At 54.0% G+C, this 27,092-nt stretch overlaps 2 protein-coding genes across 2 annotated transcripts in view; one reads left to right on the top strand and one right to left on the bottom strand.

Moving 5' to 3' along the window:
* The window catches only part of CNTN2 (contactin 2), a 34,954-nt gene extending 13,890 nt beyond the window's left edge, over positions 1-21,064 (top strand). The window contains exons 7-24 of the mRNA XM_053916161.2: positions 240-449; positions 704-803; positions 1,994-2,169; positions 2,561-2,697; positions 3,179-3,308; positions 4,627-4,777; positions 4,904-5,031; positions 5,332-5,507; positions 6,024-6,144; positions 6,673-6,831; positions 7,313-7,462; positions 9,791-9,861; positions 10,175-10,409; positions 10,778-10,890; positions 14,084-14,270; positions 14,819-14,931; positions 16,283-16,451; positions 16,876-21,064. Of these exons, the coding sequence (XP_053772136.1) occupies positions 240-449; positions 704-803; positions 1,994-2,169; positions 2,561-2,697; positions 3,179-3,308; positions 4,627-4,777; positions 4,904-5,031; positions 5,332-5,507; positions 6,024-6,144; positions 6,673-6,831; positions 7,313-7,462; positions 9,791-9,861; positions 10,175-10,409; positions 10,778-10,890; positions 14,084-14,270; positions 14,819-14,931; positions 16,283-16,451; positions 16,876-16,985 (2,636 nt within the window). The 3' untranslated portion in view covers positions 16,986-21,064. The remainder of the gene's footprint in view (positions 1-239; positions 450-703; positions 804-1,993; positions 2,170-2,560; positions 2,698-3,178; positions 3,309-4,626; positions 4,778-4,903; positions 5,032-5,331; positions 5,508-6,023; positions 6,145-6,672; positions 6,832-7,312; positions 7,463-9,790; positions 9,862-10,174; positions 10,410-10,777; positions 10,891-14,083; positions 14,271-14,818; positions 14,932-16,282; positions 16,452-16,875) is intronic.
* Positions 21,065-24,428: 3,364 nt separating this feature from the next.
* Positions 24,429-27,065, bottom strand: TMEM81 (transmembrane protein 81). The gene has a single exon (XM_024571539.3). It carries the CDS (start codon positions 25,663-25,665, stop codon positions 24,883-24,885), a length of 783 nt encoding a protein of 260 aa, XP_024427307.2. The 5' UTR covers positions 25,666-27,065; the 3' UTR covers positions 24,429-24,882.
* Between the last annotated feature and the right edge of the window lie 27 nt (positions 27,066-27,092).

The following is a 27,092-nucleotide window of genomic DNA, read 5'->3' as shown; positions in this document are numbered from 1 at the left end:
CTGCCTCCCCATTCTGACTGGGAGGTCCCTGCCGGGCTGTTTCCCTAACAGGCAGCGCTCCCCAGGGGCAGGAATACAGTCGAATCTTCCCTCTAGGTCTCCCTCAGCCCCAGCTCAGAGAAGTGGGGGGTGGCGCTCTCAGGACAGGGCCTACAGATCCCTACCAGCATGTTGGGTCCCCACCCAAAGTTGCCTGTTAGCCCAACACCCCCTGGTGTCCTCACACTCCCCACTCCTAGGTCTGTCCTACCGCTGGCTCCTCAACGAGTTCCCCAACTTCATCCCGGCGGACGGGCGCCACTTCGTGTCCCAGACCACCGGGAATCTGTACATCGCCCGGACCAACGCCTCAGACCTGGGCAACTACTCCTGCCTGGCCACCAGCCACATGGACTTCTCCACCAAAAGCGTCTTCAGCAAGTTCGCTCAGCTCAACCTGGCTGCTGAAGGTCAGGGTCAGCGGATGTGGAGAAAAGGGGCTTTTCCCTCAGAGGCTGTGAAGAACAGCTCACAGGGTGCAGGGTGCAGGGTCCCGGGCCTAGACCCCTGGGCCCCCCTGCTACAAGACCCCAGATGCTCGCCTCGGGCCCCCAAGGGGGAAGGGAGTTAAGATGGAGCTGGCTCAGAGCTTCGCTGAGATCCCAGCACGGGAGCCCCTGAGCCGGACCTCTCGCATCTGACCTGCCGAGCCCTCTCTCCCCAGACCCCAGGCTCTTCGCGCCCAGCATCAAGGCCCGGTTCCCGGCGGAGACATACGCGTTGGTGGGACAGCAGGTCACCCTGGAGTGCTTTGCCTTTGGGAAGTGAGTGGGGGGGGGGGGGCGGGCAAGCCATGGCACAGGTGGCCCCAGGGAGAGAGGGGGCACACAGGGCCAGCACTCAGTCATCTTGGTGCCCTCACAGGGTCTAGCAGAGTGCCAGGCCCACAGTGGGCAGTGACCACCACACACTGGGCACTAACCACTTGGCCTGCCTGGCTCAGATCCCAGCTCTATCAGCTGCTGGCTGGGAGACCTTGGTAACCACTTAACTGCTTGGTGCATCAGTGTCCTTATTTGTACGTGGTGATAATAGTACCCCCCTCATGGGCTGTGAGCACTCGCTGAGTTAATATACGTTAGTGCTCAGAACAGTGCCTCGCATGTAGTAGGCATTCTGTGGACACCAACAGTTACCTTTTAAGGAGTTCCAGTGGAAATCATGCTCTCCCGGAAAAAGGAGTCACTGGAACAGGGCTCCCCACTGCAGGTGCCCGGTGAATATTTGTAGCAAGAGTGCCCGCAAATGCCTCCTGCTGTTCGAGGACGCCCGGCTGCCCCCTGATTTGTGGAAAGTTATTGGGCTTCCAGGAAATCCGTATTTAAAGACTCATTGATACCTCAGTCCATTTTTTAAAAGATTTTATTTTATTTTATTATTTTATTTTATTTTATTTTAAGAGGGAGAGGAAGAGAGGGTGAAAGAGAGGGAGAGAAACATTGATCAAACCAGTGAGGCTTTGGTTCACAGGCAAGAACTTAAGCCACTGAGCCACACCAGCCAGGGCAAAACTTCAGTCCGTTTTAGTTCACAGATTACTAATAACTAAAGACACTTTGGAAAGTAGAGGCAAGGCCCTGTTGAAGAGAGGGGAAGGGGACCCAGGCCACTGTTGGGGAGGGCAGGCCCAGAAGAGGCATGGCGGTCAGTGCTGTGTGGGGGAGGGAGGGCGAGTAAGCCTCAGGTGCAGACTACACAGAAGACCCACTTCGCTGGTGTCACAATTGTTGCAGGGGAGTGGAGGGGAGAAGGAGCCCCACTTCTTGCCCCTTCCCTGCCTGTGCTCCAAGCCCACCTGGAAGAGGCCCCTCCCCGCTCCGTTCCCTCCCAGGCCCAGCCGGGGCTGCCCTCCTTGCCACCCCTACCTGCCCAGCATCTCAGGAGGACCTGAGAGTCTGCACAGGGTAGTCTGACTAGCTCAGCCCACCCCCTCTGGCTTTGTCTTCCCCGCCAGCCCCGTGCCCAGGATCAAGTGGCGCAAAGTGGATGGCTCCTTGTCCCCGCAGTGGGCCACAGCTGAGCCCACCCTGCAGATTCCCAGCGTCAGCTTCGAGGATGAGGGCACCTATGAGTGTGAGGCGGAGAACTCCAAGGGCCGAGACAGTGTCCAGGGCCGCATCATCGTGCAGGGTACGAGACAGGACACCCTCTCCCCACCTTGACCCCTGTGCCTGACTGAGGCAGTCCACCCAAAAAGTCAGGGAGGAGACGGGAAAGCCCGTTGCTCCAGGATGCCCTGGGTGCGGGAACAGAAGAGGTGACCTCAGAGCTCCAGTCGACATTACAGAAAACACATGGAAGGCTTTAGAATGATTTCAGATGCTGAAACAGCCAGTGACACAGTGACACAGGCTCAAAGTACCGAATTTCTGGAGGCCGCATCTCACACCCCAACCCAGAACGCTGATTACGCCCTCTGCTGTCTAGCACAGGAACTGCAGTACTGCAATTCTAGTCTGTTTAATGAGCTGGAGGCTCCTCCCAGCTTATCCCCAGCCTTTCTCTCCCTTGCACCCCACAGCCCAGCCAGAGTGGCTCAAGGTGATCTCGGACATGGAAGCTGACATTGGTTCCAGCCTGCGTTGGGGCTGCGCAGCCGCCGGCAAGCCCCGGCCCACAGTGCGCTGGCTGCGGAACGGGGAGCCTCTGGCCTCCCAGGTAGCAGACCTGGGGCTTCCTCCCACACACAAACGGTCCTCTGCTCTCTCCCGTTCCCGCGCTCCCCACTGCCTGCCCCCGCCACCGCGCTGCACCACGGGCAGCCCCTCTGGGCCAATTAGAGTGCCATAGGGTGTTTCTAGGTGCTTCTTTCCATTTCAGAATCGCATGGCTACAGGTTGGTCAGCTGGATAGACTCTTGACGGGAGGGTCCAGAGACTTGGGCCCAGGCACAACCCAGCCACAAATACACTGTGTGGTCTGTGGGTCACTTTACCCACCTGGCGTCTCTGTGCTGATGTGCAAGGAGGCCCGGGGAATTCCAGGTGGCTCTGACATGGGACTGGGCATATGAACCCCTCCTCCAAGGAGTGCCAGCCCAGAGTCTCCACTGCACCCCCACCTCTGTAGGCCCCCCCACCCTGGTCCTCCAGTGGTCCTGACACTCCTGCCCGACCCTGGGCATGGCTCTTTTGCACAGACCCGGATAGAGGTGCTGGCGGGGGACCTGCAGTTCTCCAAGCTGAGCCTGGAGGACTCGGGCATGTACCAGTGCGTGGCAGAGAACAAGCACGGCACCATCTACGCCAGCGCCGAGCTGGCCGTGCAAGGTAAAGGGCCCCGGGAGGCACAGGTGGGGCTCTCGGAGCTGACTCGCAGCATTTCGAAGCACACACATACCCTGGCAGTTTTCCGACAGCTTCTGAGAAGAACTCAGGGATTTAAGAAAGGAGATGAGACACTAAACTGAGGGCTCCCAGAGGACAAGGTCTCTGGCTTGTTCCATGTCTGGCACAGACAAATCAAATAGTGTTTTGCAGTAAAAAAAAAAAAAAAAAAAAAAGATGGCAAAAGTCACTGGAAACCCAATCAGTTAGATCTGCATCTAACCTAACCTCCTCAGCTCTGCACCTCTCACCAGTTCATAAAATGTGGCCGACAGTCCTGCCCCCACACAGCTGTTGTGAGGGCTCAGCGAGATGACAGAGGTAAAAGCATGAAGGACCCGAAGCATAATGGGTGCCTGGTAAGTGTGGGCTGCCGCTCACATTCTGTCTGACTTGAGCTCATAGAACTTCAGCTTTCTCATCTGTAAAGTGGACGCAGTAACGCTTACCCCGTCAGGTTGTGGTGAGGCTTAACTGAGACCCAGTCATTCACTCATTCAACCAATATTTATTCAATGCCTCCTCAGATAAGGTCTCTGCCATCAAGTCTCTTACAACCCAGCAGAGAAAGAGGGTCAAATAAACACAAAATCAAATCATGAAATAAGATCATTTCAGCAGCCTTTAAAAAAAATACAGTATGAAGAAAATCCAGTAGAGAGGTAGGATTGAGGTGTGCCAGTCAGACGGGATGGTCAAGGAAGACCTCTCTGAGGAAGTCACTTTGGGGATGTGACCTGGGCGTAACCAGCCATGGGAAGATCTGGAGGATTTCCAAGCACAATGTGCCGCCAGTGCAAAGGTCCTGAGGCAGGTAAAAAATGTAGCATCTTCAAAGGACGAGAAATGGCCCAGGTGATGGGAGCACACTGAGTGAGGGAGAGAATGGAGTGAAGAGGGATTGGAGAGGAGGGGACTTAGTTCTGAGTACTCGTGAGGTGGGCTTCATTCCGAGTGCCCGGTTCACATTTTAAACGCAATATTCCTGGCTGTTGGGTAGGAAAGAGGTTACAGAAAGAAAATACAAAGACAGGAAGACCAATTAGGGGGCCTTTCAGTAGTCCAGCAGGAGGTTTGGTGTGTGGAGCGGCAAGGTAGCAGTGGTGTGATAAGAAGAGGATTCTGGGTATTTTTGGAAGTGGTGCTGAGAGTCTCTCATGGATTGTGCGTGAAGTTCTTAGCACATGGCCAGGCGATGTCTTAATCGTGGGGACTGCGATGGCGTGCTGGATAACTGTGGGGTGCTCCCCTTTCCTTCCAGCACTGGCCCCCGACTTCCGGCTGAATCCTGTAAGGCGCCTGATCCCTGCAGCCCGCGGGGGAGAGGTCATTATCCCCTGTCAGCCCCGGGCAGCTCCAAAAGCCGTGGTGCTCTGGAGCAAAGGCACTGAGATTTTGGTCAACAGCAGCAGGTACAACCTACACCCCACCCCACCCCAAGCAATTCCTGCTCCCCTTCGTTCTCCTTGGAGGTGAGTCCCTTCCCAGGACTACAGTGTGTCTCTGGGGGGGCCGGATCTGCTCTGTCCTTGCTACAGAGTGACTGTAACTCCGGATGGCACATTGATCATAAGAAACATCAGTCGGTCAGATGAAGGCAAATACACCTGCTTTGCTGAGAATTTCATGGGCAAAGCCAACAGCACAGGCATCCTGTCCGTGCGAGGTAAGGAGTGTGGTTTGGCAGAGGTTGGTGGACTTGGCCACCAGGGGGCACTGTCCATCCTCACCATCCTGCCCTCGTGGTCCCACATTCCTCCTAGTTTGATTTTGAGACTACTCCAGAATGGGATTTCACTTGGGATCATCCTCTGGCCACCATCCAGAATCTAGTCCTGACTCCCTGCCACACCCTCGGGGGCCGTTGGGAGGTCAGGACAGTGTGGCCATGCTGCCTCTTCTCATTCCTGGGGCATAGGGCAAACCCTCTCGCCTCATCTATTCAGGGCCCTTGTTTTCTTGGCAGATGCAACCAAGATCACTCTGGCCCCCTCCAGTGCCGACATCAACTTGGGGGACAACCTGACCCTGCAGTGCCACGCCTCCCATGACCCCACCATGGACCTCACCTTCATCTGGACTTTGGATGACTTCCCCATTGACTCTGATAAGCCTGGGGGTCACTACCGGAGATCCAGTGTGGTGAGGCCTGAGACTGGGAACCCAGGGCTCCTCCCTCCTTTTGAATAGACAGGGTCCCCAAGATGTCCTTACCCACCCCAGCCCCAAAGCCTTTCCCCATTCCTGCAGAAATGCCAACCATGGCAAACTCACCCTGGATTCATAACCACCCTCCTTTATACTGGCAGTTCCCTGGGTTCCCCCGAAGTCCATGCATTTAGAAGAGGTGAGAGACAAACCCATAATTCCAGGTGCTCAGCAAGACTCACTCCCACCACCGTTCTTGTTATCCTGCACCCCCATCCCCGCCAACGCACGTGGCCTCATTCACTTGGGCCACTGCTGACTGTCTTGTGTAACAAACTGTTGTTTAGTCCCCAGATGCACCAGGTGGGGAGTGGCTGGCCCTCCCGTGGAACATATAGGAACACCCAGGGAGCAGGGGATGCCGAGCCCTGCCTCGTGCGTGTCTCCAGCTCACTGCGCTAGCCAGAGCTGGGTCCCCTGACCTGCCCTCTTCCTGTTCCCTGTGTGCAGAAGGAGACGGTTGGGGATCTGACCATCCTGAATGCTCAGCTGCGTCACGGCGGGAAGTACACATGCGTGGCCCAGACAGTGGTGGACAGCGCGTCCAAGGAGGCCATGGTCCTGGTCCGAGGTAATGCTGTTTCCCACTCCCACCTCCAGCCCAGCTCCCTCAGAGCCAGCTGGGTTCTTCTGGCCTTTGCTCCCTAGCTCCCCATCCTCCGCCAGAGAGCTGTGGGAAGTGGGTCTACTCAGCTATCTTGGACACTCTCTGAGCTTCCTGGACTTCCCAGAAGCCTATTTCCTTTGCCAGACTGGGGAAGTTCTCCTTCATTATTTGTTCAAATAAGTTTTCAATTTTTTGTTCTTCCTCTTCTCCTTCTGGCACCCCTATAATTCGGATGTTGGAACATTTCAAGATGTCCTGGAGGTTCCTAAGCCTCTCCTCATTTTTCCGAATTCTTGTTTCTTCATTCTTTTCTGGTTGGGTGTTTCTTTCTTCCCACCAGGGTGTGTGTGTGTGTGTGTGTGTGTGTGTGTGTGTGTGTGTCGCCCTCTGCTGGCCCCACTCGGCCCTGCACCAGCCCAAACCAGGCTGGAGGTTGGCTCAAATTTGAAGCTGCCCAATTCTAACCCACAATTCTCTGACTTCTGGGTGCAGGTCCGCCGGGTCCCCCAGGAGGTGTGGTGGTAAGGGATATTGGTGACACCACTGTCCAGCTCAGCTGGAGCCGTGGCTTCGACAACCACAGCCCCATTGCCAAGTATACCCTGCAAGCTCGCACTCCACCTGCAGGGAAGTGGAAGCAAGTTCGGACCAGTAAGTGAGCCGCCTTCCTGCACTGTCAGTACTGATAAGGCCTGGCTGTGTGCCGGGAGTGGGGACAGGGGTCAGAAGGTTGGGGCTGAGCCTGGAGCTTCACAGGGGGACAAGCTTGGGCCATCTGCCTGCAGACAGGTCCCAGGCCAGCGGGGAGATGGGTCACATGGACAGCCAGAGGGTAGGGCAAGAACTGGAGGCCGTGGAGCTTGGTCTGCACCCTTGAAGAACTGGCAGGAATATTACTGGGGCAATGACCACATGCACGGGGGTGTAGGGTGTGCAGAACACCAGCAAAGGCTCCTGGGCAGGGAGGGCGACTAGGTTTCTGGTCACTTCTGAAGGAGGTATTGAACACTTAGTGTGGGTCCGGCTCCCCCATGAGGGCTGAGTGCAAGGAGGTGGCTCGGGCTCAGTCCCTGCCCTCTCCATCCAGACCAATAAACAAATGCCGGAACACCAACTCCCTGGTGCCTTGCAGATCCCGCCAACATCGAGGGCAATGCGGAGACCGCCCAGGTGCTGGGCCTCACACCCTGGATGGACTATGAGTTCCGGGTCATAGCCAGCAACATCCTGGGCACTGGAGAGCCCAGTGGACCCTCCAGCAGAATCCGGACCAAGGAAGCAGGTCAGAGTCTGAGTGTCCCAAAGAGAAGCAGCCTCGGGGCACTGACCCTAGCCCTCCCTGGAGGCGGCCCAAGCAGACCGCCTGCACGCAGAGCTCCGGCCCTGCTCACCAGGCTTCAGACCGTCCAGCCAGCCGACGAGGAAGGAGCACAGGTCAGGGACGGGCTGCTGCGCGGCACGGTGCTGCAGGCCCTGGGCCCGACCTGTCCAAAGCCCTCACTTAAAACACGGGCCGGCCTTATAACTCCGTGAATCTACACTATCTCTAAACAAAAAGCTTTTTTTTTTTAATGGAAAAGCCAAAGTTTGGAGAAGGGAAGGGTCACACTGGCAGAGCCTGGACTTGAACCCAGGACCATGGGGTGGTGGGCAAATGTCCTCCCTGGAACTGCATGAGCTGCCAAAATCAGTTAATGAGGAAGGTGTGAGTGTGAGAGAGTGTGTGTACGCAGGTGCGTGTACGTGTGTGTTTGTGAGAGTGAGTGACTGTGTGTGTGTGTTGTGCAGGAGCCTAGGGAAGCATCAGTGTCTCCAAACCCTCCGTGTGGTTTCTTTGGGAACAGGAGGAATGGAGGCCTGCCCACGGCCTCCTGAAAGGCGGTGTCAGGGTCAGAGTGGGGAAGGAAGGGAAGAGACCCCGGTGGGCTCTGCCAGGAGGCTCCTGCCCGCCCTCGGAGCCCTTCACGGGTCTGAAGGTGCGGCACGAGAGCCTGTTGCTACACACGGGCCCAGGGAAAATCTGCCTCCATAAGTGGAGGGCAGGGAAAGACCCGAGAAAGAGGCAGGACCCTCAGTCTGGCAAGTAACAGGGCTTATTAAGGAGACTAGCGTAGCAGGTGGACTTCAGCAGCTGCCAGATGAAGTGGATGGGCTCTGTGCTGCCTGCCAGGCCCCGAAGGGTAAAAGGGGGAATACTCATAGGTACTAAGTACTAGGTGCTAATAGATACTACCGGGTACAGGAAATTACTTCACATGCTTGAGCAGGTCAAGGGTCTATTCCAGGGACCAGCAGGAGGCAGGCGGCAGGGGAGGGATGCTGATTTCTATCAGAATGAACATTGATCTGACAATCTCGGAGTGGGGTTTTCGGAAAGAAACCTCCCTCTGGTTTGAAGGACATACAGCGGTCACGTCATGGAACAGTCTCTCCTCCACAGAGGCCCGGATCCTGGGTGGGCAGCACGGACTCAGGGCCCTGCCTCCCCGTCTCCCGCCCACCCAGGCCCGCCCCTCTGGAGGTATAGCGCAGGCCTGCCTTCGACGTAGTTCCCTATGTGCCCCAGCCTGGCGCTCTGGGCTCTTTCGGGGATCATTCGACATTTCTAACCGGTACCTCTCCTGAGTGAGGAATTCGGAAGTGGCGCATTCTTTGACTGGACTTCTTGCAGAGGCAGTGGTGGGCTGCGGCCCTCCTGTACCCCCACATCCCGGGAGCTGGTGAGCACAAAGACAGTCACGGTGCAGAGGACAGACGACAGGCTTTGAAATCAGAAGAACAAGTTCAGATTCTGGCCACTTATTAGCTCTGTGACCTTAGGCAAGTCACTTCCCTGCACTGAGCCTTAGGCTTTCCACCCTGAAAAGGGTGATAAAAACATCCAACTCTCAGGGTCAGACGGGCAACGTCTTCAAGGGCTCCTTGCAGATCACAGGCCCTAAGCGATAGTCATCAAGCCAAGTGATAAGTTTCTAACTGCTGGGTCATCTGCAGAAATATTCGGACCCTCAGCCAAGCTACCCCCTGTGAAGCTTTGTGAGCAGATGAAATATATTCTAGTTTTAATATCACCCTTGTTGAATAATAGAGACAATCAGGATTTTAAAACTGCCACAAAAAAGGAAAACAATAATAAAACACCCTGCAACCCAAAGGAAACGTTTTCGCATTGACTGCCGTTCGGGACTACTTCCTCCCCATGAGCTGCAGCAAGCTGGAGCTGGTCTCCGTTACCCGGTTCCAGCGGACGGGGGAAGAGGACCGTGAGCGTTCACGGGATACACGCATGCGCACACTAGCCACTCTTGTTTAATGTTATTCTCTTCACAGCCCTGTGACACAAGCATTATGCTCATCTTATGGAGGGGAATCAGGCTCAGAGAGGTTAAGTAACTTGCTCAGGGAAACACAGCTAGTAAATGGCACAGGTGGGATCTGGTCGTAGGCCTGCCTGACTGCAGAGCCCATGTCCACAGGGACTGTTAGAGGACAAAGCCGGGGCCCTTCCGAAGGGGTGTCCCCGTCCTAGGATACTTTACAGGCCTAGGCCCAGGGCTTCTGTCCCTTCACTGCCCGTTAACAAGCCACATCTGTCCCTCGGCCCTGACAGCCCCCTCGGTGGCACCCTCAGGACTCAGCGGCGGCGGTGGAGCCCCTGGAGAGCTCATTGTCAACTGGACGGTAAGCTGCGGGGACAGAGGCAGAGTGTGCCTCCAGTTCTCTGGGGGGACAAGTCCTGCCTCCCCCACCCCAACGCTGCCTCGTCTCTGGCCTGCAGCAGCGTGCAGGGCGGAGCCAGACCGAGCCACTGCACAGTCCGCTCAAGAGCGGAGGTGTCCTCCCCGCTCCCGCACCTGCTGCGTCTCACAGGAGTACCCACGCAGGATACAAACCACCACAGGCGCATGAGTCCTGGCGAAGGCTGGGTAGGGCCGGGGGATAAGCAGGAAATGCACCCGAGGCCCTTCACCCATGCCACGCTCTTGCCCCTCAGCCCATGTCACGGGAGTACCAGAACGGAGATGGCTTCGGCTACCTGCTGTCCTTCCGCAGGCAGGGCAGCACAGGCTGGCAGACGGCCCGGGTGCGCGGCGCCGACACCCAGTACTTCGTCTACAGCAACGAGAGCGTCCGGCCCTACACGCCCTTTGAGGTCAAGATCCGAAGCTACAACCGCCGCGGCGATGGGCCTGAGAGCCTCACGGCCCTCGTGTACTCGGCTGAGGAAGGTGGGTCGCCCCCGGGCGCCCCCTGAACCCCACCCCAACTACTTGTCCGTGGGGGTAGGGTGGGGAACGTTACTCCCCATCCCCCACATCCCCTCAGTTCCATAGTGGGGAGGAGAGACCACCTGGGTTCTAGGCCACTGGCCTCATTTCTAGCCCTTGCTACCTGCTCTCCCCTCAGGCCTGGGGAAGGAGAAGAGAGGCTCTCCAGTTTCCCTCCCTGCCCCCCGCCCCCCACCCCCCACCCTGTGGCCTTCACTCTGGACCCTGGGCTAAAGTCCTAAGCAAGGGCTGTCCCAGTTTGACGGTTGTTCTGTAGGACACAGGGAGAGTCTCCCAGGAATCCAAACTCATTCTCTATCGATCCCCAGAGCCCAGGGTGGCCCCTACCAAGGTCTGGGCCAAGGGGGTCTCATCCTCAGAGATGAACGTGACCTGGGAACCTGTGCAGCAGGACATGAATGGGATCCTCCTGGGGTATGAGGTGAGCGCTGACCCGGGGCCTGGGAGGGTTTCAAAGCCGGGGGCACCTCACAGCTCACTCGTCATTCCTTCCAGGATCACTCACTTGCGAATGTGGTGAACAGCACCCGGTCTGTGTAGCACTCTGAATGCAGCCTTAGCTAGGCCCCCGCGGCTGGTGCTCGCCGGGGAGCACAGGCCTGTAGACGGCCTTAGAGTAAAGGCTAGGCTAGCCCCAGCACTGGAAGCTGTGGGCGCCTAGGAGAGGAGGGGCAGGTTCTGGGAGGGGCAGGTTCTAGAAGGGGCGTGGCCTGTCCCTTTCAAGCCAGAGCCCAGCTAGTGTGGCACCCTCAGGCCACAGAGAATAGCATGGCCCCCCTATGTACTAACCGATCGTCCGGAAACACTGGGTCCAGCGGTTTCTGGCCTGAGCCCTAGACCACTGATGAGTCCACACTAGGGTGGTGTGGAGTAGGAGGAAGGAGAGGAAGCCAAGAGGAAGGGGAAAAGGAAAGGCAAGGAATGTCACATGTCCCTGCCTAAGGAGGGGTCCTCAGGCCTGGTTACTAGTGCCGTGGTTAATACCTCTGCTGCAGCACCACAGGTGAGACCAGCCCCACTGCGGTTTGGAAGAATAGTCTGCAGGTCTTGATATTGTCATGGCTATTGAAAGGGGTTTGCACTTATTGGGCAGCCATTATAGGTTGGCTGGGGTTTGGGGGACAACTTTGCCAGTGCAAATATGCATCTCATAACCTGTAAATAGTTATGTAGGTTAGGTTCCAGCAGGTCATTGATAGGTTGAGTATGTGCCAATCCCCCACTCTCACCGGCCACCACCAGCTCCCTGCTGGGCACCAGCAAGGCAGCAGGGACTTGTCCCTGCTCTCCTGAAGCTCTTGATCCAGTGTGCAGCTTCTAAGACTCCAGACTGAGTCATGCCCTGGTCAGGCAGCTCAGTTGGTTAAAGCTTCATCCTGATATAGCAAGGCTGTGGGTTCAATCCCCAGTCAGGGCACACACAAGAATCAACCAATGAGGACTTACGACCAAGATGGAGGTGTAGGTAGACACACTGCGCCTCCTCGCACAACCAAAAGAAGGACAACAACAGCAAATTTACAAACAAAAAATGACCAGAACTGACAGAAAAATCGAACTGTATGGAAGTCCGACAACCAAGGAGTTAAAGAAGAAACATTCATCCAGACCGGTAGGAGGGGCGGAGACACGCAGCTGGGCAGAGAGGACTCATGGCAAGGCCAAGGCTGGCAGACTGGGCAGTCCCACACTGGCGTGCAGGTAAACTCGGTGGAACAACTGGGGAGTGGGACAGACCACAAAACCCAGGGCTCCAGCGAGGGGAAATAAAGCCTCAGAACCTCTGGCTGAAAACACCTGTGGGGGTTGAGGCAGCAGCAGGAGAAACTCCCAGTCTCACAGGAGAGTTTGTTGGAGAGACCCACAGGGTCCTAGAGCGTGCACAAGCCCACCTACCTGGGAATCAGCATCAGAAGGGCCCAATTTGATTGTCGGTAGTGTGGGAAGTGACTGAAAGCCAGCAGAGAGCAGAGCAAGCACCATTGTTCCCTCTCTGACCCCTCCCCCACATACAGAGTCACAGCACTGCGATGTGAGTTGCCCGGCCCTGGTGAACACCTAAGGCTCTGCCCCTTACTACATAACAGGTGCACGGAGATAAAAAAAATGGCCCAAATGAAAGAACAGATCAAAGTGCCACAAAAAATATGGTGATGAAGAGATAGCCAACCTATCAGATGCATAGTTCAAAAACACTGGTAATCAGGATGCTCACAGAATTGGATGAATTTGGTCACAAATTAGATGAAAAAATGAAGGCTATGCTAAGAAAAACAAAGGAAAATGTACAGGGAACCAATAGGGATGGGGAGGAAACCAGGACTCAAATCAACAGTGTGGACCAGAAGGAAGAAAGAAACATTCAACCAGAACAGAATGAAGAAACAAGAATTCAAAAAAATGAAGAGAGGCTTAAGAACCTCCAAGACTTCTTTAAACGTTCCAACATCTGAATTATAGGGGTACCAGAAGGAGAAGAGGAAGAGCAAGAAATGGAAAACTTATCTGAACAAATAATGAAGGAGAACTTCCCCAATCTGGTGAAAGAAATAGACTTCCAGGAAGTCCAGGAAGCTCAGAGTCCAAAAGAAGTTGGACCCAAAGAAGCACACACCAAGGCACATCATAATTACATTTCCCAAGATTAAAGGGTAGGAGAGAATCTTACAAGCAGCAAGAGAAAAGGACACAGTTACCTACAAAGGAGTGCCGTTAAGACTGTCAGCTGATTTCTCAAAACAAACTTTGCAGGCAAGAAGGGGCTGGAAAGAAGTATTCCAAGTCATGAAAGGCAAGGACCTACATCCAAGATTACTGTATCCAGCAAAGCTTTCATTTAGAATGGAAGGGCAGATAAAGTGCTTCCCAGATAAGGTCAAGTTAAAGGAGTTCATCATCACCCAGCCCTTATTATATGAAATGTTAAAGGGAATTATCTAAGAAAAAGAAGATAAAGAATATAAACAGTAAAATAACAACAAATTCACAGTTATTAACAACGGAACCTAAAACAAAAACAAAAGCAAACTAAGCAAACAACTAGAACAGGAACAGAATCACAGAAATGGAGATCACATGGAGGGTTATCAGCTGGGGAGTGGGAAGGGGAGAGAGAGAGAAAAGGTACAGAGAATAAGTAGCATAAATGGTAGGTACAAAATAGACAGGGGGAAGGTAAGGATAGTATAGGAAATGGAGAAGCCAAAGAACTTATATGTATGACCCATGGACATGAAATAAAGAGGGGGAATGTGGGAGGGAGGGGTGTGCAGGGTGGAGGGCAATAAAGGGGGTGAAATGGGACAACTGTAATAGCATAATCAATAAAATATATTTAATTTAAAAAATTTATAAAATGAACTTATGTTTATAAAACCAACCAGTGAACGCATAAGTAAGTAGAACAACAAATCCACGTGTCTCTCCCCACCCCACCTCTCTCTCTGCACCCCCTTCCTCTCTGGCTCTAAAATCAATTAAAAGAAAAAAAGACTGAGTCACAAGGACCAGAGTGAGCAGGAGAGGAACAGACTGTAGGTGACCAGGGCCAGGGTCAGGGGGCTCTGAGGTCCTGAACTTGACTGCTCACCCTAGGGTGTCCTGGTCCCCTTCAGATTCGCTACTGGAAAGCTGGGGACAAAGAAGCAGCCGCTGACCGAGTGAGGACAGCAGGGCTGGACACCAGTGCTCGAGTCACTGACCTGCACCCCAACACCAAGTACCATGTGACCGTTCGGGCCTACAACCGAGCGGGCACTGGGCCCGCCAGCCCTTCCGCCAACGCCACAACCATGAAGCCCCGTGAGTCTGTTGGTCCAGGGTGGGAGAGGGGTGTGCCTTTGGGGCGGGCGGTGCCTCTAGGATTGCTGTGTCCTCCAACACAAGACAGATGCTCTAGCCCAGTGGTCCCCAACCTTTTGGCACCAGGGACCAGTCTCGTGGAAAACAGTTTTTCCATGGACCAGAGTTGGGGGGATGGTTTCGGGATGATTCAAGCATTATGTTCACGCTCATCTCCTGCGATGCGGCCGGGTTCCTAACAGGTCCAGACTGGTACCGGTGCGCAGCGGGGGCTGGGGACACCTGCTGTAGCACACAAGCCCTGGGCTGGACTGAAACAGGGCAGCAAGCCCAAAGAAAATAAAGGAGTGGAGTTCCTGGCTTCTGAATGGCTCTCTCTTCTCCAGCCTTTGCACTTTCATGGGCTTGTGTCTTAGGCAGCTGTGACCGAATGTTCTGGGTCTAACTGCCAAGGCAGACATTTATGAAAAGCTGGCTAAAGGTGGGGTTTGGGGGGGGGGGGTGAGAAAACATTCAGAAGTCGCCCAACTTCCTCCCTCCTCTGGCAGCTCCACAGCGACCTCCCGGCAACATCTCCTGGACTTTCTTGAGCTCCAGACTTAGTATTAAGTGGGACCCTGTGGTCCCTCTCCGAAATGAGTCTGCAGTCACTGGCTATAAGGTAAGGAGGGGACCAGCCAAGCACTGAACGCTGAGGAACAGCCCATCTGCATTCCCAGGGCACACAGGAGGGCTCCCGTTTCTAGCAGGAGCGATCCGAGGTAGACACAGGCAAAGCGTCTGTGACTATGAGATGTATGAGGTGCAGGAGCGGTTATCCAGGTAACTGGCAGTAGAGACCGTAAGAAAGCGGGCAGGCGGCGCTGTTACTGGACAGAACTGGGCCTGAGGGATCTGCCTCGGCCCAGCCCCGAGTGTGTGGGTTCTTGACCTTGTGCAGGCAAGATTTCACAACACAGTCCAGGTGACTTTGAGAGTACGTTTCTTAAATCTGGGGACAGTGAAATGAAGAAAAGGCTTAGGATAGAAGCAGCAACAGGAGAGAGCCAGGCAGACTCCTTTGACCTTTTAGAAGCATTATAGGAAAGAAGTGGACCATGCCGGGCTGCATGAGCTCGCTGAGAAGCAAAGGTCACAGAAGTGAGCCAAGGTGGAGCTGCTGTCAGCCCACTGGGAAGTCAGAGAAAGAGAGGGCTTGGAGACAGGGTCAAGGAGTTAGCCCCAGATGAGTCGCTGCTGCCCACTGCTCCCCTGGTTGCAAGTCTCGTGGGGACCTTTAGAGTTTAGGGGAAAAGGCAGAGATACATGTAAAGGGAGAAAGGTGTGGGCGTGCTCTAGAGAATGCTGAGCTGGGTCCTTTGTCTCGAGGCTTTTCATCTTCCTTTGGCTTTTGGGAATCCTAGGGGAGGTCTCAGGGGACAGTCTCACAGAATGTTCATTAGCTTTCTAGATGTGTCCTTCAGTATGTTGATTCATTAAAATGTGTGTATAGAGGGGTCAGGGTTATTTTCTGGTTAGTTTCATTTTTAAAGAACATCATCAAAGAGGGACGGGAATGTGTCAACCATGTGCTTCTAATTGTCTTTAGTTAAGGAAGACAAAACCTTGTGATTCATTAACTGGCTGTAAATTGTTCAAATTGTTTGGCCTTGTTTAATTCTTTTGTCTGTTTCCCTTATTCCACTTGTCAAGGAATTTCCCTAGCTTCTTACTGTCCTGTCTCAGTATGTATGGCTACAGAAAGGCAGGGCTCATGGGGGCAGAGATGGACTAGGTGAAATCTGGGGTCCTTCCAGCCTAAGGGGTCTGCAAAAACAGTACAGCTGCTTGAAAGCTTTTCTCCAGCCGTGAGGCTCTCCTTCGAGAGCCCGTCCTGGTCACCCTGAAACAGGAGGCGTGAGGAGGCGGTGCTCCAGGGCGGGACCTACAGGGGCTCCTCCCAGAGCCTGGAGCTGGGGAAGGGAGAAGAATCGGCCCTGGTTAAGTAGCTGCTCTGGCTGACCTCCCCACAGATGCTGTACCAGAATGACTTACACCCCACCGCCACGCTCCACTTCACCAGCAAGAACTGGATAGAGATCGCAGTTCCCGACGACAACGGCCATGCCCTGGTGCAGATTCGGACCACGGGGCCTGGAGGGGACGGAACCCCGGCGCAAGTCCACATCTCGAGGAATGGAGGTGCTTCCTCTCCCCTCCCAGCCCCCCCGGGGCTATTAGGGCCCATTCAGATGCCTGGTGAGGGAATCTCTCACACTCAAGCCAACTCCAGCCCTGCCAGACCCCAAGGGGAAAGAGGAAAGCAGGCGGAGCAAAGTGCAAAGTAGTCCCTGGACCTGCCCTTGCTCCCCTTCCCCCAAACCCACCCCCCCTGAAGACTGGGGAAGTATGTGCTCTTTTCAGGGGAGACAAGGGGGAGGCTGAGGACCGCAAAGCCAAGGTCCTACAAAGTCCTATAGGAGTGGGGCTGAGATCACACTGCATCCCGAAAGCCTGCCCTCTGAGCCCCCATAGAAAGGTCTGGATTGGTCCAGAGAGGGGGTGGGGTGGGGCAGGGCGGGCCCAACCAACCCAGACAGCCCACACCTCTGCCCGTTGCTTCCAGGCACCAGCATGATGGTGGAGAACTCAGCAGTCTGCCCGGCCCCACATTCTGGCGCTGTCCTCTCTCACTCCCTGGCGATGCTGATCCTCATGGGCTGCCTGGAGCTCTGATCTCGGCACCCCTCCCTCTCCACCACGGCTGGACACCCGCCTCTGATGGACGCAGCCAGCTGGCCCCGGTCCTTCCGGATGCCAAGATGGCCCAACACTGTGCCTGAGAATGGCTGGTTTTAAATACCTACTTTAGACAGTGCCCTTTTTGTAGGAGGTAGGTATTTCATATTCTGCCACAGGATAGAACCCACCCGAGGATTTTTTTCTTTAAATCAAGAGGCACCAGGCAGTAAATTCCGTGATGGCACCGAGCCTCACCTGGGCCCTCTTCGCTGCCTGGGTGGCAGGAACAGGCCCGTGGGGAGAGTGGGGCTGAAGCATCCAGCTGCGCATCTGTGGAGACGGCACCCTGGGACTGCACGTGGACTCTGTCCCCTGAGAGCAGAGGCCCAGACCCACGGGAACACCGGATGGGACTGGGCTGAAGTGGGATGAGGAACAAACGCAGGCATCCCCCAGCCTAAGGAGAGAGCCGACCCTGGGACCAAGGATTTGCTGACTTTCTCAGGGCGACGCAGCTGGACCCTGACACAGCCCTCAATGGCTCCCTGGAGGCCCTTGCCACCTGGCCAGGCGGCTGAGCGCCAGTGCCCGATGTCTGAGGATAAGGAGCCTGAGCCCTTCAGCTTTGGGGGGTGGCACTCCAGACTTCTGGGGCTGAGGGCTAACAAGGGCTGAGAGGCCGGGACACCTGGGGGAGAGGGGCACCAGACTTGGCCTGACGTGCCCTCTTAGCCAACACTGCCAACCCGACCCTGTCACCCCCGAGTGACAGAGGCCACTACAGGTGGCTGGGTGACTAAAGGGCTTATCTTGGGGAGGCCCCTCCCCCACCAAGACCCATCCTGCACAGTCCCTCTGGGGTTCAGGCAGGAGACCAGAGACAGGGGGCGTGTGCCACCCTCTTCCTCCAGCTCGGCCTGCAGGCCCCAGGACTCCACTCTCCCAGCACGGCCCCCTTGTGCCCGGGACAGTAAACAGCATCAATTCTGTGGGTCGAGGAGTCGGGAGCCTTCTGAGAAGGACAATGGATAAATGTGGCCCTGCCTGCTCCCAGGAATACCCAGGATCACCTGGCAAGACCTGTCTCTGGACCGCCTGAAACTGCTCTTTTGCATTTCCCCGGAAGAAAAGGGGTTAATAAATGCTCTGGGTATCTTACCAGCCAGAACATCGGAGCTGGAAGAGGCTTTAGGGCTCACCTTGTCCAAGCCCCTCACTTCACAGCCGAGGAAACTGAGCTCGAACTTTCCAAGGTCACACAGTGTGTCAGTGACAGGGCTCAGATAAGGACTGGAGTCTCCAGTCTCCTCGTCCACCCAGAGGAGGGGTCAGTGCTGAAAGGCCGGGGCCTGGCTAACGTGGTGGTTGAGAAGAAGGGTGGGCTATGAAACTCTGCTTCGAGAGGTTCTGGTGGGTGATCTTGGGGTTAAGCGGCCTGGCTGGGTCCCAGCCCAGGGTGTGGGCAGACTCTAGGAGACATTGGTCCTTTTTTGCCTTCTGGGCCCAGCTTCTGCTAGGACCTCAAGACACAGTGCTGGCTTGAGCCCCCCGTCCCCCTTACCCTTGCTCCGAGAAGGGTAAGGCCACGGCAAGGACAGGGATCCCCAAACCTGGGCAGCAGTGGCAGCACGACCTGTGCTCCAACAGGTGGCCCTTGACATCCAGGAGCAGCAGGACAGGTATCCTGTAGGGGACAGGCCCCCTAAGCCTGATTTCTGTAGTTTATAGTTAGAGCTCTATTTTGCTATGGTTTTTTAAACTTTTAAGTCCTGCTCTGTTTTCCTGGGCGGGTTTATGTTGATGTTTTTACCCACTACAGTTTTTTAAAAATGTAAGCTCACACCTCTTCTCCCCACCACCGCTGCACTGCCCCACGCCCTAGCCCAGGACATCAGATCCCGCCCTCCTCACCTGCTCCCATCCATCCCCCCAAGCAAGGTGCTGGGGGCTCAGCTATGTGACCATTCTCCCATTACAGGGACCCCAAACTTGGCCTAGCATCCATGTTGACCTCTGTGGCTGTGGTTTGGCCGTGCCCAGCTCCATCAGAAAGGGGATGTCCAAGGAAAGGAACCTTCTCCCAAGGTTTAGCCGATTCTGTCCTCACTGCCTTGGGCCGGGGCAGAGGGAGCAGGGGACAGGTGTCTGTGCTGGCCAAGAGGGATGCGCCAGCTTGGCACAGTACCTAACCAGGGCAGCTGGAGGCTGCAGTCCCTAAGCTTGCTTCAGTCAAACACACAACCAAGTGTCTTAGTTCTAAGGAGGCCCATTAGCAAAAGGGAGGAAGACAGGCCTGCTGGGAAGCTGAGGAGGGATACTCAACTAGGAAAACAGCCCAGGAAAACCTAGCCACTGTGCAGGGACGGTTGCTCAGGGGATGCAGAACTAGAGCGTTGTCTGGCAGCCTGAGGCTTCAGGTAGCGCTCAGGCTTAAAAAACCAGTAGGTGACCTGAGGACATGCAGGCCTGTCAGATGTAATAGCCTCTTGTCAGGGTGCCTTGTGCAGGAGCTTGCTGCAGGCAGACGAGATTAGATGGCCTCTCAGATTTCCCTCCTGCCCAAGGGGCCTCTGATTCCCCTCTTTGCTTGGAAGGGCTCAGGCAGTTGAGGGGGCTCACCCCTGCCGTGGTCATGACTCGATTCTGGGTCTCTCCTCTCATTCCAAGCTCCAGAGACGCAGCAGGGGAACAACCACAAATGAGTCCTTTACCCCAGTTCAGTGGCCAGTAAGTGCCTTGGGGACTAGGGACAGAGACAGCCTCCAGACACCACTGCAGGGTCCTGGGTGAGTTTCTCCCTTCTGTGCACACTTGGGCTCAGCCTGCAGGGCTCCTCATCATGACCTTGGCTACCTGGTCCTCGCTGCTCTGCCCCGCTCTGTGTATACCTTGCCCTCAGGGAGAGCAGCTCTCTCTGGATGGAGGACAGGGGCCCAGCAAGGTCAGGTTGACTACGTGCATCAAATGATACAGATGGTGCCAGGGAACAGAAGGGCCATGGTAGCGAACAGCAGAGGATGCTTTTCTTCTGATAAAATGAGGAAACTGAGGTTAGACAGAAACACTTCTGCAACAAGACCCTGGAATAGCAACAAGCTGCTTCCTTTCCAAGGAAGCTTTGAGGAATTTTGACAGCCGTTGCTCTGGAGTCTAGGTTAGGTGAGGACTGGAGGGGTGGGGAGGTGGCGCAGGGTATCCTTCCAGGACTGAGATGCCTAGAACCACAAAGTGCTCAGCACAGGAAGAGTCTCAGAGCGCCTGTGTGCTGTGGCCCCCGCTGAGCCATCACAGTCACTGGGGGAGAAGGCTCATCCAGGCAGTCTTTTCCCAGCATGCACCACCTCTCGGCAGCCCCAGGCACCGCCCAGTCTGTGCCCTGGACAAGAGCCCAAGCTGACTAGGGATGCTGTACTCCCTGCATCCCTTCCTCGGCTAGAGGGCTCTTCTCTTCCTGGCCTCAGAATATGACTGCCACTGGGCTCCTCTGTGCCACAGGGACAGCGCTGTCCTCAACCCTGGCCTGAGGCCCAGGAGTGGTACCCCGTCTTCCTGGGTTGGGCTAACCTGGGCTCTGTCCTGGGGACAAACGACGTGGCCAGAGGCTGCTGGAGTGGTGTGAGGGATTAGATGGGCATTTTTAAGGGACTTCAAAGAGCTCCATGGAAAGAGGTGGCTGGTCGCTGTATGTGTGTGTGTGTATGTGTAAATGGTCACTGGCTTTGGGAAGGTAGAACATCAGAGGGAAACTGCAGAGGGAAAAATGGGTCAGGTAGCCTTACCGAGAGCCCCAGGAAGCTGAGTGCCCCTAGCTGGGCTGTCCCCTGCCTTGGCCCCTGGACTCCAACTTACCCAGCCTACCCAGGGCCGGCAGAGCTTACTGAAGCTCCCGGCTTGGCAAGGCCCAGGGCTTCATCAGGCCACTGGCCTGACTCGGTTTTTGTTCAGACGGAACCGCCCCTGCTGGCCTGTCGTCTGTCTCTCGTGTTTATTGTGATGATAGTTACTGACTCTGGTAGCAGGCAGTTCTGAAATAAAGATGGTTTCTCAACCTGCAGAGGGAGCTGGCACCAGCTGTGGCTGATTTATCACCAGGCTAACGCAACCTCCTCATCCTGTTCCCTAACCCCAGGCTTGCAGCCCCTAACCTTACCCTTCACCCCATCAACTCTAAGGAAGTCACAACATACAGTCCGTATTGCTTCATTCAGCCCTGGCAGGGGAAGAATCAGCCCAAGGGACTCTAGGGCAGGCCCGAGCAGCTCACAAGCAGGCGTTACGCTAGCCTGGGCTGGCTTTTCCTCGCACCACGGGCAGCAAACGGTGCTCATGGGATGGTACTCTTGCAAGGTGCCCTGGTATTTAAGACATTGGAAGCACTGACCCGATGCACTCAAGGGAAGTCTTCTCCCTGCAGAGATGGAGTGGCCGCCACCTGGAGACTCTAGGGGCCTCTAGAGTCTGCTCACAGCAGCCAAAGAAGTTGAATTCCTAGGCAGTTTCTGGCTACAACATTCTCTCATGCATTCAACAAGCGCCTACCAAGTGCCCATCACGTCTCAGACCCGTGTAGTGACACACCTGTGCAGCACTAGCAGTGTCCCATCAGCTCCACGCCAAGCAGGCAGGGCTCCATGCTGACTGTGCCCACAGCCCTTCTCAGGGAAGAGGGAGCCCAAAGCAGGCAGAGGCCCCACCACTCGCTGCTCAGCCCTGTGCCCGGGGCCTGGTCAGCAGCAGCCCAGGCTGCCAGCCAGCCCCCAGAAGAGGCCAGCATGGACGGCAATACAGCCCTTCCGCTTTGCACCCAAGGGGCTATTTGGACCACTGTCCACTCTAGAACCCAAATTTTGGTCCAGTCAGCATTTCCTTGACCCTCAGAGGCAGATTACATGCACAGAATTCAATGAACTGAATTGGGTCTGGGTATTTGCTGGCACACCTGAGGGTCTTTCGTTTCTTCCCTGTTCAATCCCTTCACACCCTCAGAGTCAAAATTCGAGTCCAGCGCACAGAGGGCTACAAACCTAGAGCTGTAAATGCCCCATCCATGCGTGAGCACTGGCTTACCGGGGAAGTGACTCAAGTCTCCGTCTGTCCGTCTGTAAAATGTGAAAGCGTGCCCCGGTCCTCCTCCCTCCTCAGCACTGTAATTCTGAGTTATCTACAAAGGCGTCTTATGGTCTTTTAAAGTATAGCAAGCCCTGTCCTGGCTGCTTCAGCAAGCTGTCCAGCACGGAACTGATGTGTGTCGGTAATGACTCTGCGTAGCACGTCCAGCCCTTCACGGCTTACCAAGCGGTTCCGTTCCATTCCCTGGATCTCGTTCGATCCTTACAATCACGCATTCCAAAGAGGAGGACCGCAAGGGGTCAGTCAACTTGTTCCATGACACAGTTGCTGGCACAGACAGGAGCAGAACCCAGGTCCTCAGAAATTCATCTCCTCTGAGGTAGAGAGAATGGGGGGAAGGGCGTGTGGAAAATGTAAAAACTTTTCAAACTAAGAGCAATAGTAAAAGACTCCCCATGTGGGGGCCTAGGCCAGTGGCTCTCGATCTTCACGATAAATCAGAACCACCTATAAAACTCCTACAAAACACAGGGGCTTTGAACTCATGACTTACTCGTATCTAGGGCACTGGACGGGCCCAGGCAGTGACTCCCCAGTGGCGATGAGCCCATCTAAGCTCCCAGGCGCTGCCCCCCACAGCACAAGGAGCCAGGGTTTCCTGGAGGCAACAGGTTCAGGTTTGGAGAAAGGAAAGCCCAAGGGTGGACCTGAGACACCCTGTTGTACTAGCAAGCGAGGTCATACTAGAAGTCAATCGTGGTCACATCGAAAGGACAAAAGAGCTGACTTGAAGGGACTCCCACTGGCCAAAGTTGGGGGCAATTTGAACATCAAAAGTATGACAACATTAATGGATTATATATAATTCACTGAATAAGAAAGAGAAGCCATTGAGACCTCCAAAATAAAAGAGTGCCTCTTCACAGAGAACCACAGTTAGCAACACGGAAATGACGGATTTAGAGAATCACCATGCTGCCCCCCCCCCCCCCCAGCATGTCACACCAAGGCAGGATCAAGAATGGATTCCAGAACGGTTGTGCCCCTCACCCCACAGGCTAACCACAAAAGGAAAAGGTACACACGCCTTTGGAGAGAGGTCATCACCAGCGGGTCACCCTGACACCAGGTGCCTCCTGGGATGCTGCAATGAGCATTACCAATTACTGACACATAGAGCTCTTGTCAAAACACGTAGGATTTATTCCTCAAAACCTAATTATTAGGGAACAGTGACAAAGCCAGATTGTGGGACACCACCCAAGACAACTGGCCTAGCTGGACTCTTCAACCAAATCAATGTCATAAAGAACAACACTGACACCAGGGGGTCTGCTGCAAAACAAGGTGTCAATCTTCATTTGCTCCCAGATCAACAAACAAACTAAAAATCTCTCAGATTTTAGCAAAAATTTTAAAAATCAACCACGTCAGATTAGGGAACTGTTCGTTTTCTTCGATGTGACGAAGATACGGCAGTTACACCGGAGAATGCCCGTATTAGGAGATGCGTACATGACTTCGGACTCAAGGGTCACAATGTCTGTGGCTAGTATTCAAGTGGCTCAGTATTATTTAGAAAGATAATTGCAGCAAAATAGTCAAAGTTGACGATTCTAGGTAAAGGTCTATGGGTGTCACCAAACCTTTCTTTCCATTTTTCTATGGGTTTGACATTCTTAAAAATTAAAAGTAGAGGAAATCAGAGAGATCCATTGGCCATAACTGAAACTGAATTAGCATCGTCGGGGTTGGGGCTCAGGAATCTTATATTTCCAAAGCTCATCCAAGTGCGTCAGACACAGCTGGAGAAGCAGCGCTGTAATTCGCTCAGAATTAGTTTGGTTGGTGGCCCAGAGCCTTTCCCCTGATGGTTGCACAAGCCAGTGATCGCAGGCACAGTCTGAAAGGCCTCTGAGGGTCTTAAGATTGGATTTCCCATGGAGGAAGGTACTAGGCCTCCCTTCAGGGGTCTTGGCTACTGTAAGAAACTGGTAACACTTGACCTTTGGGGCACTGACAGAGCTGGGAGAGAAGCAGGGAGCAAGCCAAGGACGCTTCAGGGGAACCTATCAGATGAAAATGCCAATGTTTTGCAAGAAATCAATGGGACACTGAACACAGAGGATTCGCCTGGGGGTGAGGAGAGGGGCAGGGAAATCATTAACACTTAGTGATGGTCTTTTACATACGGAGTCAGATGTCACCGCTAGCCTTTGCTCTGGAGCACATGGGCCTATGCCCCGCACAATACAATCGATTCAAACTCTAAGAAATTTGAGGAAAACAAAAGCCAGACCAATTATGGGACAATTTAAACGAATGCCAGAAATTTTTAACTAAAGAATAGAAAAGATTAGGTCTCCATACAGCCACGCTCATTTTTATTGAAGAGGAAATAGACATTCTCACTGGAAAAGCTATTATTAATATCCCATCTACGTGAGCACGCTGCTCAGAGGGGACGGAGGGTGGGGAGGCGCACCAGCTGTGAAGCACGGAAAACGGGTGCAGGCTTGGGAGACAACTCTTCCCAGCAGTAGGGGAGGTGCCTGCAGTCAGGTCCCCTTGGGTACCTAGTGGGCAAGAAGTTCAGGAAGAGATCCATCTTGGACACAAAGAAGTTAAGAGATTATTGCCCATGGCTTTCACGATGTAGCCCCTTCTCCACATCTCCCGCTCACTCTTTTGGCCCTGGAAGCCCTCCCTCTTAGCTGATCCACAATCAGGCAGCCAGGACACTCCCCTGAAAATGTAGCCTGGCTTCCTAAGCAGCCAAGCGCCACAGCCTGGGCAGCCAGGCCTTCAGGGGCAAGGCCTGTTAGGTCTTCATGCTGGCATTGCTACTGGTCACCCTCAGCCCCCCGCAGACAATGCTCACCAACACACTGCCAATCACTCCGCTGGCAACTCCTACTCCCAAGGCTATGGCCACCTTCTTTCTCCACAGTGGACGGTGAGGCCTGGAATGGTTACCCAGATTCACTTCCAGGCCCTCATTTACCAACTTCTGATCCTCGGTAAGGGACTGATGAAAATTCAGGTTCACCAAGTTGGGAGGAAGGACCCTCAGCCCAAAATAGAGCCTCTTGACGAGTCTCAAGTTTTTTAACAGCTGCACGTCACACCGGTAGGTCCCAGAGTCATACTCCTGGGCAGATTCAAACTTCACAAAGTGGGAACTGCCTCGGAAGGGCTTGAAGACTTCATCATCAGTTGAGATGATGCCCCGAGCGAGTCTCCAGGTGAAGCGGAAAGCTTCCGGCCCGACCTCCAGGATGTCTGAACTCAGACAGCTCAGCTGGAACTCCCTTCCTGTGAGAATGGTGAAGTGGAGCATGCCACAGATCCAGCTGGCCAGACAGTCCACGCGCTGAGATTTGCACTTCCTTCTCACTCCATCTGGGCCCACCTCACAGACGGTCTCCTCCTTGTAGCCAAGGCCACAGGTGACAGTGCAGGCGGTGGCATTTACAATAACTTCCCCCACAGCTTCCTGCAGCTTCTTAGGGATGGCCAGTGTTTTAGGTAAAGTCACCACCAAAGGCAGGTAGAAGGCCAACACCAGACTTCCAAGGCTAAAACTAATGGCCAAAGTCTTCATGTCTCGGTAGACATTTCGCCACCCTCAGCCAGCACCCCAAGGTATTCCAGTTGAATCCTCTACGATATCGTAACTCAATTCCTTCGACATGAAATATCCTTCAAAATCAACAGATATGATGCATGCATTGCCAGTAAAACACTGACACTTAATAAACCAAAGTCCAATCCTCATTGATAGGTGAGGCCACAAGGCAGGGAAAAGAGCCACAGTGTTGCCGCTTTCCCAGCTCGGCTAGTTAATGACCACCTTACTGATCTTCATTCTTTCCACCTCCTTTTAATGACTTTAAATGCACCTCTCGGGAAGACAAAGATGAAGACTTTGGAAGCTGAATTTCCAAATTACCTCAAATGCACTGAAGCCAAGACTTTTCCTCATTCTTTCCCCTCCCCGCCAAATTGTGGGATCTAATTTAAAGGGTTTCAAAACCCCAGTTACATCTAACCAAATAAGAAACCAAATAACAAGTCTTAAAGAGAGAGAGAGGGAGGGAGGATTAACTTGAATTAAGTTACGGACTCTCAGTGCTCGTAAACCTTCTACAAAAAGGAGTAAGAAACTCTGAACTGGAAGGTAAGTGACTGACCCTTCCTGAATTTTCTATCTCGAATTTCTCCTTTGTAAATGAAAAGCTTCCTGCCTATTTCAGGAAGGTCATTTTGAACATCGAACGAGAGTGCACATGAAAATACTTCGGAAAGTGTGAAACACCGTTCGTGTGTAAGGGATTTCAAATAGAAATGAACATTCATGAAGACAAGGGCCTCGAGCCCTTTCAGAACCCAAATGTTTATCAGCAAGGTAGGTAGTATTAAACGGAGCTCTCCTCTACCTTCTAGGCACTTTTCCCTCCCAAAGGCAGCGAAGAATTTTCAGAAGGAGAGGATGCCTAACTGTCCGTGCCTCTCGGCCTGGCCTATCCCCGTCACTCTGCAGAACAGAGGAACTCTGTTCTTTCACCCAGGCCAGCGTTGCTATGAAACAGCTATGATGTCAAAGACAGATCCGCAGTCACATAACAGAAAAGATTAATACGTAAACACTCAGATTTGATGATGAAAACCAAATAGCTCTTATGAAACACTGTTTAGGAGACAGTAAGTATTCAATGGGTTCTAAAGTTCATTTAATCTACTGGGGAAAAAAGAGAGTAAAGAAGATTTAACTGTACTTACAGGTTAAGAAAGCTCCCTGGAGGCAGGAAGCTCTGCTTGCGTCTCATACCCTCCAGAATGCCTCCTGGCACAGGCCTCTACGGACCAGTTATACACACTTACATCGAATTTAAAACTTGGACGAGAGATCATTCCTAATCTTTTCACTTTAACACCTTTTGTTTGAATTGTTTATTTATAATGTCCAGAGGCAGAAACCTGGACGAGCTGACCATCCCTTACCCCTCCCAGCTCTGTAGGTCCACAAAG

This window comes from Desmodus rotundus, chromosome 12 (genome assembly GCF_022682495.2).
Source record: "Desmodus rotundus isolate HL8 chromosome 12, HLdesRot8A.1, whole genome shotgun sequence".
NCBI lineage: Eukaryota > Metazoa > Chordata > Mammalia > Chiroptera > Phyllostomidae > Desmodus > Desmodus rotundus.
Note: the sequence above shows the minus strand (reverse complement) of the source record. Positions and strands in the feature narration are given on the sequence as shown.